The sequence below is a fragment of the Akebia trifoliata genome, chromosome 7 (genome assembly GCF_017979445.1).
Source record: "Akebia trifoliata isolate Shusen 1 chromosome 7, ASM1797944v1, whole genome shotgun sequence".
Classification (NCBI taxonomy): domain Eukaryota; kingdom Viridiplantae; phylum Streptophyta; class Magnoliopsida; order Ranunculales; family Lardizabalaceae; genus Akebia; species Akebia trifoliata.
This window is the reverse complement of record NC_141381.1, coordinates 30785866-30797085: the sequence shown is the minus strand read 5'-3', so window position 1 is coordinate 30797085 and position 11220 is coordinate 30785866. Positions and strand designations below refer to the sequence as shown.

General features: G+C 36.9%; 1 protein-coding gene across 1 annotated transcript; it reads left to right on the top strand.

Annotated features, from left to right (window-relative positions):
• The first annotated feature begins 2660 nt into the window (after positions 1-2660).
• On the top strand, positions 2661-9998 carry LOC147398989 (beta-glucuronosyltransferase GlcAT14B-like). Its single transcript, XM_086448363.1, has 4 exons — positions 2661-3468; positions 3563-3638; positions 3764-3879; positions 9006-9998. The coding sequence occupies exons 1-4, from the start codon at positions 2886-2888 to the stop codon at positions 9518-9520; spliced, it is 1290 nt and encodes a 429-aa protein (XP_086304489.1). The 5' UTR covers positions 2661-2885; the 3' UTR covers positions 9521-9998.
• Positions 9999-11220: the final 1222 nt, after the last annotated feature.

The window sequence follows — 11220 nt, the reverse complement described above, 5'->3', positions numbered from 1 at the left end:
CGACATTCCCATAGAAAATGAATTAAAGTAAAAGATCATTTGCAATTCTCATTAACGGTCCCGTTCCCCACCCTAAGCTTTACCCTACACTTTAACAAACGAGTTTTGTCTTACATGGGTTAGAAGTTTTGGAATGGGCTGATTTTTTATGAGGGTGATCTCTTTGGTGAGGAGATCATCCTCACCAAAAATCAGCTCATTCCAAAATTTCTAACCCCATCAAAAATGGTTTACAAAAAATGGATGGTCCACAATTTTTCAACTTGTAAACATGGGGCTAAAAATTTCGGAATTGACTTATTTTTGGTGAGGATGATCTTCTAATCATAAAGATCATCCTCACCAAAAATCAGCTCATTCCAAAACTTCTAACTCATGTAGGACAAAACACGTTTGTTAAAGTGTAGGGTAAAACTTAGGGTGTTGAACATTTCCCCTCATTAACATATTACTTTTGATAAAATCCCTCTAAAACTGTATTGTGGCACAATCAATCAATTGGGCCCATTAGTCTTATGGTACATAAACAAATGAAAAAAAAAAATAGTGTGATTAATTATAGATAATTATTATAAGAAATGATCAAAACCATTGACTATATATCAATAATAAAAATTTATCAAATCTCATAACTTTAAGTCACCATTAAGATTGAATGCTTGTTTATAGAGTTGTGATAATCTGATGCCCCCCTATCATACATTCCCCTTTGACTGTAGGTCATTTGCCTCAAGATACACAAGAAAAGATTTATGGTTCTATATGTATCCCAAGGTGAATGATCTACGATTCTGTGATGGGGGCATATGAGGGTGTATGTCAGAATGGAGGAGGGAGGAGGGAGGAGGGAGGGGGGAGGGGGATCAGAAAATCATTATTATTATTTATAGACCCAGACGTACCGATAACCCACAAGGCATTTTCAAGGAAAAAGACATCAAATTATTTACTGGAAATTTTTTTTTTTTTTCAAACCTTCCATGAGGGGTTGTTTTCCTCTAACCTCACATAAGATTGGTAAGAAGAGATTGCATCAAACTTAACTCACGTTTATAACCAATTAAATAAAGATGTAAAAAAATATCTATAACAAATCCTACGTCGAATGTGCTAGTTTGCCAAGTCGACGAGTGTTGATATCACACGATGGTTTTGAAAACCCACCGTCACCTAGCTACTAACCACCAACCCACTTATTCATCAATATTTTTATAAGAAAATGCTAGCCTCAACCCAACCCCTAGGTTGAGGCTCTCCATCAATATGACCATTGGGATTAAGGCTGGCAATGATCTAAAATATACCCAATGTTCGATCCAATAAAAAAAAACATGAAAAATTGGATCTTTGGATTGAAATCTTAGATCCAAAATAATTTTGGTTTGGATTCAGATGTACCCCAATCCGATCTTAAAAAAGAAATCGGATCCAAACATATTTCAATAGGTTTTTTTAATTCTTAATTTCGTATAAATACATATAGATAAAACATTTTAGTCATTTTGATTTTCCTCTATATTTGTTATAGGAAAGTAGATTTTTTTTTTTTTTAATTTTTATAAGATTTATATTTTGAAAATAAGGCATGTGTTCGGATCAAACTGGATCGATTTTGGATTAAGGATGAAATGAAACGGATCGGATTCGGTTCACATATTTATTAATCTGTTCAAATCGGGTGCATCTTAAAAAAAAAAATGAATCAATATTAGAGTGACATTGATCCAGTACTAAACCAATCTGTTGCCAACCCTAATTGGAATGTTAGGGATTGTCAAGAGAAATGTATCCCTAGAACTAATCTTGAATAAAAATAGTTTTTTTACCTCAAATCCTACTGGTCATGTTGATGGAGAACCTCAATTGTATTTTGAGATTAGAAATATCGTAAATTATAATTTAATACAAATAATTTCATTAATGATGTATTATAAATAAAAGTTTGGTGTCAAAACCTAAACTACTCTTAATAATCCATACAATACTCGATCATAGTAAAGATGAAAACAGGGCGGATTTGGGCTAGGTCTAGCTAAAATCAGTTCCAATTACCATTATTCACTTTGAACCATCCCGATCTCTACTTAGATCTGATTTTTTTGACGCATTTCTACCCGTAATAATTTTTTTAAAATCCACCCTTCCCCCACTCCACTCTTTCACAAGAGCAACTTGCCAACAAGTAAAAGTTGGAGTGCCAATAGAAGTTCTCTCATTTTTTTCCTTCGATTTTTAATTAATTAATTAATTATTATTATTATTATTATTTTAAATTTAAAATTTAATATGAGTCTAATCAAAATCATAAACAATTACAGAAATTGTTTGAAGTAGTATTATAATGTTTTGAAATGTTGAGATAATAATTTGAGCCAAATCTTCATAATATTTGAGTGGTGTGTGATAAATAATTCAAGAAATTGGAGCATAAATATGTAATATATGAGGGTGGGCCAGGTTAATGAGGTGGGGTATATTAAAATCGTCTCTCCTCCGAAATGGAGTCGATTTTTCATTTTTAATACCAAACTGCCCCCAAAACCGTTTAAAACGTAAAATTGCCATCCTTATAAGATCAGATCGGGTCGGGTCAAAATTGCCATCCTTACTCGAAAGAGAGAGAGAAAGAGAAAGAGAAAGAGCAAAGTACCCACTCCTCCCTCAACCCCAACTAACAAGCAACAAAAGTCCCCCAAAAATATACATAACTCTCAGATCAGATATTAAATCCTCTATTAAACCTACCTAACTAAAAAAACCAGAAACCCATCTCCATCTCCATGTGAAAGAATCTCTCTCTCTCACTCCAAACTCAAGAAACAGAGAAACAGAGAGACACAAGAGACACAGAGAGAGAGAGAGAGAGAGAGAGAGAGAGAGGTGGAATGAAGAGACTTAGAAGCTATTTACACATCAAACAACAACCACCAAACTTAGAAAGAAAATGGATCTTCCCTTTAGCTATTGGTTCCTTACTTTCTCTCTTCCTTCTCTTCCTCACAACCCTAACTTCTCCAGATGGTCTACCTTTCTTTCTCCCTCTCTATCGCTCTTCATCTCACTCTGATTCCATCTTCATTGAATCCAAGCTTCGTCCCCTCTCCATCTCCTCTCTTCCTCCTCCCCCTCGCCTCGCTTATCTCATATCTGGTTCTGTTGGCGATGGAGAAATGCTCAAGCGAACCCTTCAAGCTCTCTACCATCCAATCAACCGATACGTTGTTCATCTCGACCTCGAATCGTCTCCCAAAGAACGATTCGATCTCCAAGAATTTGTTGCTAATCATCCTGTTTTTGTCGATGTCGGTAATGTTCGTATGATCACCAAAGCTAATTTGATCACCTACAGAGGCCCTACGATGGTTGCCAATACGCTTCACGCCGCCGCAATCTTGTTGAAGGAAGGTGGGGATTGGGATTGGTTCATCAATCTCAGCGCTTCGGATTATCCTCTCGTTACTCAAGATGGTGAGGGAATTAAAATTTTGTTTTTTTCGAATTGTTTTTGTTCTTGTTCTGTTGGATCCGACATTATATAATGTTTTTGGATTTGAATTCTTAGATCTGCTACATACATTTTCGTATTTGCCGAGGGATCTCAATTTCATTGATCACACCAGTGATATTGGGTGGAAAGAGTACGCAAATAAATCTCCTTTTTTTTTCTTCTTCTTCAAATTTTACGACTTTATTACAATTGAGTGGGAATGGGATGAGATCGGTGTCTTTTTTTTTTTTTTCTTTTGTGTGTGTGTGTGTGTAGATATCAACGAGCGAAACCGATAATTATAGATCCAGGGCTCTATATGACGAAGAAAGCTGATGTTTTCTGGATTACACAGAGAAGAAGCGTTCCTACCGCATTTAAACTCTTTACAGGTGAAATGCTTTAAAAAGATCTGTTTTTTTTTTTTTTTTTTTTCAAATTTTGGATTCCTGAATCATCCTTATTTTCTTTTAATTTCATTATTTATTTTGGTCTCCAGCTTATTCAGTTTAATTGCTTAAGTAATCAGTTTCTTGTGGAAGGAAATAAAAGCTTGTGATAAGCTCACAGATGCATGTTTTGAACCTTAAAAACGGTTATCTACTTCTTGGGAGGTTCATGGAATCCATATTTCATTTTCCTTTTTTCATGGCTTTAGGGAATACCCATGTGACTCCTAATGCACAAATGAATTTTATATCAAGTTGCATAATATTGGTGGATAAAAATGCTTCACTTTTACTTTACATGATATGTTCACTCAATGCACCGAGTGATTGGTATTATTGGGTGTGGGAGATCTCTGAATTTATAAGAAAGTTGAATTTGTGCTGCTGTTCAAGTGTTCTGTAATCCTGACTGGTCAGCTCAACCATTTTCTTTTTTCCTAATATTCCTTTTACTTAGAAAAAAAAAAGTTCTTTCATTTCACATGGAAATCAAAGAAAAATTTCTCAGAAACTAAACTGCATTCTCTTGCATGGAAAAATTTTCATTTAAAATTGATAAAGCATAGATCATTTGAGACCGAATAATATTTATTTTCTTTCAATCCCTCCCTTTGTTTTCTTCCAATATTTTTCATAGCATAGCATAAGACCTAGGATAGAACTAGATGAGCATTGCAAAGCAAAGACATATATGGAAAGCAAAGAAGAAAACCAAACAACAATGTAAGGGCATAAACCTAAGTGCAATTAACATTCAAGTTCTAGCTCATGGGTAGATAACCTAGTGAATGCAGATGCACTAGTAAAATACAATTAAGAGCATAAGATGACATACAAAATGAAGACATGAGACAACTCATAGAGTTCTTCAATTAGGGTGATAGGATATCATAATGCTATAGAAATCACTCCAAAGACCAAGGAGAATCTCTGTATGATTGATAAACTCAACAAGATGGGCATAATGCCTGGACTTCGCAACAATGATCGAAAATAATGGTGGCCCTCATGCATATCAAATTCATAGTAGATGGTGTCGGGTACATCATGGATTTGATCTTAGATGGTGTTGTCATAGTGGGCATCATGCTTGGACTTGGCATCTTTGTTTGACAGATTGTTGTCTAAGGCCTTAGCTCGACCCCAAAATATTCCATTGTCTTGTGCATGGCTCTGACATATGATAATTGTTCACAGTCAGAATTCATAATAGGTTGAGGAAATATTCAAACCATATGATCATCCACTTGGTTTTTTGCAATTCGTTTATATATAAGAAACAATTGGCATGAAGGTGCCAACTTAATTAAGTTGGTTAGGCTTGTGGAGTGTTGATAACACGACCTGGGATCAAAACCTGTTGATCCCGCCTTCATCTCTGCTGATCACTAAACCTTCGTTGCTTAGCTAAAAAGAACAAAAACAATTGGCATGGAATATCATGTGATAGGAGTCTTGTTATTCATCTATAGAATATTGCTCATTGAGGAACTATTCCATTCTGTTTTCTACTGTGATACAGCATATTATAACGTATACCACTATCATTTGTGCTCTGCTAAATTTTGTTGATATGATCATGCAAGTCAAATAAGAATAGATCTCCATATAAAGGACACAGCTATAATAGGTGACTTTCTTTAGGGTGATGCTATTTCTGTTAAGTTACAAATAGATACGCATGTAGGTGTGACACAATCTGCATTTCTGGCTTCTTTCAAAAAAGTGTAGCTTGTCCCTTCTAGACTTCTCCGTGCCTTCTAAAATCATCTTACTTGGAACGACTGAATTATGTTGTTGGTCCAATGGCCATAATTGTTCTTTTTTGACAATCAGAATATTCAGCAAAATGTATCACAATTCCAAACTTTGGTAATAAGTATATAACCAAAAAAATCATTTAACAGGCAACTTTGGGGTTTGTGGAACATAAATTGCTTTAGAGCTTTGGCATGGATATGAACCACATGATTGTCATTGGGTGGCTAAACTGGAGGCTATCTTTTATATTATTATCTGACCTACACGTTCCGATCATACTAAAGGGAAAATTTACAAGACAACAACAACTAACAATGCATTATGGACCTAGATGTTGGGCTGTCCCTTCAAGAAACAAGATATTTGTTGTGTGAGCATAGTAGAAATGAGGATGTTACGATGGATAATCAATAATATTAAGAAAGAGAAAATTTTGGCTGAGTAAATTTATGGAAATATAATAAGAACCATAATAGCAGATAAAATAAAGTTGGTTGAGATGATTTGGGGACGTACAACAAAGAATGATGATAACGCCAATGAGGAGCACTTTGGTACAGGTTTGAAGGCTGTAAAAAGGTTCGATGAAAGCCGGAAATGATGTAAGGAGAGGTTGTAAAAAGATTTGAAGACACTAGCCTTGCTGGAAGATATATAGAGTTGAATGGATACATGCCATGGTTTTTTTAACCTTGGGATTCCAGGATGGGTGGGCTGCTACATCGCCACAGCTTGCCCTTGCTCAAGGTGATCAGGAATCTATAGTGAAGGGGGATGTGACCAGAAAAGCTTGGCTTGTGTAACCTGAAATAGCTAAATGCATATAGTTTGAAATGTCATGTTGTTGATTGCAATATATGAGAGAAGGTGATGAGACACAGTCTGCAAGCAGGGGTGGATGAGTTCTAAATTTGTTCATTATTTGACTTTCCAATATTTGATGAATAAAACCTCTGAATCTTTCCTCTCTTCTACTATGACCTCTGCTATTCAGATGAGTAAACACTATATGTTTTGAACACAGAGCTTGTTTAGAGGATTTTGTCAGTTTGACTTCCTCATCTCAAATTCAAGAATCACAATAGAAGGAAACACTTTCTATTATTATTAAAAGTATTATGGTGAAGCTAAATATATTTTGGAATCATTTTATGGATTGGTTTCATCAACATCAATGTGCCGAATGATCCATATTTTGGATTGGAGTTTGAGAAAAAATAACCGAAGTGAGGAAGAATTCTAAATGTCAATGATAACTTGCTTATTTGCACAAGAATGATACGAGAAACCCAATACAACTTATTGTAAGTGCCAATGGATGCTATATAAAATTCAGTATTTAAGTTCTGAATGGTACCATGTCAACCCATACAGCCATACAGATATGAGGAACAGTCTATAAATACCATTGTCAAGATTCTTCTTGGACGGTGGCAAACTTTTGACACTGGCTGCTAACCTGGTGGAACCGTCCTTTATTTGGGATTGGGATCGGCAATTTAGCATAAAAGAAACACCTCGCAGGGGGAGTTTGAGCATTCTTTATGGATAACACCTATAATTTTCCTTCAATTATATTTTTATAAAAAATGAGTCGCATACTTGTAGTCCGGTTTGCTTGACAAGGAAAAATTAGGAAAGATGTGGGAAGAAAACCAAAATTTAAATGGTGACATGAGTTATTCTTCTCATGTTGTACTCTGATGCATCTTATTGTACAAACATGTGTAGGCATAGTAGAATGCTCTTTGGCCGGATGTACTTTGGCAAAGTATTATACTACTTTTCCATTAAGTAAAGGCTGCACATATGTATTGATGCTCTACCTGGGATATTACTTTTATCCATAACAACTGCAACTTGAACTGCACCAATCACGTTAAAGTGGTTATGTTGCTTATGCCATGAAGGGATAGTCTGTTACAAGTGTGCAACATTTAAATTATAAGCAGATACGACTAGATAAATCAGGGTAGCCGAGTTCACGTGTGTGTTTCAGGTTTGCATCAGAATGGCATGCCCACCACATGGACATGACCAATGTAAGTAGCTTCAGCTTGTGTGCCAGAGGGTACACTGACTTGCATACGGTTTTGAATATAGGATTGTTCGTAGGAATGTGGTTGACCTTCCTAGTTATGAAGGCATACTATGCACACTTAACTAAGTGTTCGTGGTTCCTACTCATAAAATAGTTTTAAATCTACATTGTGAAGGTGAATGCCATTAGTATAGAGGAATCATTGACCAGAGGAAATTGAAGTTTTTATGTGCATTCCTTATTTCTGAAGAGTAGTGAATAGCAGCTCACCCTCTGGGAAGGTCCTCCTTGCTTCCTAATTGGACCACATGGCAGTGGAAATCTATTACCAGTTTCTTCTGTTCCTAATATTTACATTTTTTTCATTTTTACAGGAACAATTCCTCCCTCTCTCTCAATTAAACTTAACCTAGAAGTCTTATTTGCAGCAAAAAAAGAAAATGTTACCCTAAAGATATCTTAGATGCAATAGCAATGGCTGTGATCTCCAACTTCCCAGCATTCTTCTTTGTCCAACCGAAGAATCATAATTGATGCCTCCCTTGCTCTCTACAAGAGTTCCCACCTGAGAAGGAGGATGTTTTAGGGTCTGGAAGCTTTTCCTAATTTTAAAGTCAAGATTTTTTGAATTTGAATCAAAGTTTTGGAGGTTCAAGTGGTACTTGTGAGGATGTTGGTTTGATATTTTATTTCACAATTTGATCCAGAGAAAGGTATATCTCAGCAGTGGATGGTGGAGGTAACAGTGAAGACCAAGAGAAAGGGTTGTTTTTTTTTGGAGGGGTGTGGGGGTGGTAATAAATAGGTCTTTCTTGTTTTCAAATGTCTACTACAAGGAGATTTATTTATTTTTGGGTAGGTCTGAAAGTTATGACGACATTATTAAGGTGGAATAAGTGGCTAATGGTTTCCATATTTAAACAAGTTAGCTAAGAGTTCTTTTGAGGAACCCTTTTCCCCTCGTTTAAATTACATGTGAATCATTTGTGAAATTTGTTGAACAGAAAATTAAATATTTTCATGGTGATGAGGTTGGATTAGTACCTTTTTCTTTTTTTACATATTAAAAAAAAAAAAGAAATAGTACCTTTTTTTTCCCTCCTCTGGTAAGATATAATTCACTAGTACCTGTGTCTAGATTGTGATTGGATTTGTTCAAGAATTACCTTATCCAAAGACTTTATCCTAGAATCGCATTGTACAAGGGTCTCAATGTTATATTAACCGGATATCACATGCAATTGGAATTTCCATTTTCTATGCACAGGTTCGGCATGGATGGCACTTTCTCGGCCCTTCATCGACTACTGCATATGGGGATGGGACAACCTACCCCGAACTGTCCTCATGTACTATGCAAACTTCATATCCTCTCCCGAAGGTTACTTCCACACTGTCATCTGCAACGCTCAGGAGTTCCGCAACACCACTGTAAACAATGACCTGCATTTCATATCGTGGGACAACCCCCCGAAGCAGCATCCACACCACCTCAACCTGAATGACATGTCAAAGATGGTCGACAGCAATGCTCCATTTGCGAGGAAGTTCCACAGAGATGATCCAGTACTTGACAAGATTGATTCCGAGCTATTGTTCCGAGGCCCAGGCATGCTTGTCCCCGGTGGTTGGTGTGTCGGAAGCAGAGAAAATGGGTCCGATCCGTGCTCGGTTGTTGGTAATACAACGATCCTTAGGCCAGGCCCTGGTGCGAAACGGCTGGAGCATTTGACAATCTCTCTATTGTCAAACGAAAATTTCCGCCCGAGGCAGTGCAAGTAAGACAAATGTGTGTTAGAAGACACCTCTCGCCCTTCCAATCTTTGTTTACGTCAGGGACATGGATCAGTGTCCAGTGAAGTAGTATTTGCATGTAAAAAACAGCAACACGGTGTAGCTGATCTCACGGGAGTAGGATAGTAGGAGCTCTTTGATTGGATCGATGGAGTTGGCAGAAGCAAAGAAGCATGAAGTCAGGATTGCATTGCCTTCTGCTGTAATAATACAACATACACGGTCCAAACTGACGTCTGTCTCCATTGTGTCACGAAACTCGTCTTAGTCTCTATGTAATAGCCCTTTTTGTTTTTAATACTATACTCCCAAAAGATCTCTTTTACATTAAGCAGAAGCAATAGGTGCTGTGATTGTTGCAGCTCTGGCATTGCAGATTGACACGGGAAAATGCAGATGGGTGTATGTTCAGTTTTCTATTAAATGGAAACAAACAATTTGAAGGAAATTGGAAAATTATGGCTTATTACTAATGTTTTTCGTGTTCGTGTTCGTGTTTTTGGGTCTTGATTTTCTGATGCCCCTTCTACACACACCCTCATACACCCCCTGACGTGGCATGGGTTATAGAACCATAGATTTTTTCCCTTGGGATACACGACTATACATCTCCATAAATTGGTGCAGTTGTGTGTCCCGATGAAAAGAATCTATGGTTCTAGGACATACCACGTCAAGGGGCATATGTTAGAGTGGGGCAACAGAAAATCATTATTCTTTTTCTTTTTTTCTTTTGATAACCAGGTATACCTGTAGACAGCGGACAAGGCCCTGCCCAGTCCATAGACCACGGTCTTGTCCAAGGACTAATCCTGGGGCACATGCAAGTGTGCAATGCCCACACATCACACGCACCAAGTAAGTAAGGGTGCACCCTCACGGGTAGACTCTGAGGATTTATTACTTGTTGAGCTTGAGTATCATGATTTGGGTTTTTGGCCCTTAGATCTTTAACATGTGGACCAAGCAATTCTGACTAAACAGAGGGCATCTAAACCTTGGATTGGTGTGTCAAATACCCTGTTTGGGTGAGAACCTGTTATATTCAATGTTTTTTGATCTTATTGATTTTCTGAAACTGAAATGTAGAAATAGGTGGCCTTTAATCATATATCTATTCAAAATAGTAAAATAAATAAACAAATAAATAAAAAGATTGCTAACAGATCAAACCAGTCGAATTGTTATCGCATTGGTCTCACATCGAGCCAGTCGGATCCTGATCAGTTGTTGAGCTTACTGATTTTATGCGTCTGGATGACTCGGGACTATCAGGCTGCATTGTGTAGTAGAAAAGGATGTAGGGTCTCCTGTTAAGGAGACATGGTGCCTAGTGCATTACAATGGCACTTAGGCAACATGTCATCTCGACAGGAGCCCTCAATATCTTCTTTGCTTCACTTCTTTCCTCTCCTTCCTGCCACAAATATCAGACTGGAGAGAGCATCTAAAGCTTGTGTTGGGGTGTCAAATACCTGATCTGAGTGAGAACCTATTATATACTATAATTTTGGATCTTATTGGTTTTCTGATACTAAAATAGGTGGTGCCAGAGAAGGGATAATTGCACTTACCTCTCTTATAGTTATCTAAGGGTTCACTTACTCCCTTTCCGTCAAATTGCCGTCAACCTAACTGTTAGGTTTCTTTTATAAAGACCATTTTACCCTTTTTAAAATATTATTCTT

Excerpts from the sequence above, each read along its gene's own strand:
- LOC147398989 (XM_086448363.1), top strand. The coding sequence starts at position 2,886 with ATGAAGAGACTTAGAAGCTATTTACACATCAAACAACAACCACCAAAC. Across the intron at positions 3,639-3,763 it reads AGTGATATTGGGTGGAAAGA|ATATCAACGAGCGAAACCGA; the intron begins GTACGCAAATAA and ends GTGTGTGTGTAG. Across the intron at positions 3,880-9,005 it reads CGCATTTAAACTCTTTACAG|GTTCGGCATGGATGGCACTT; the intron begins GTGAAATGCTTT and ends TTCTATGCACAG.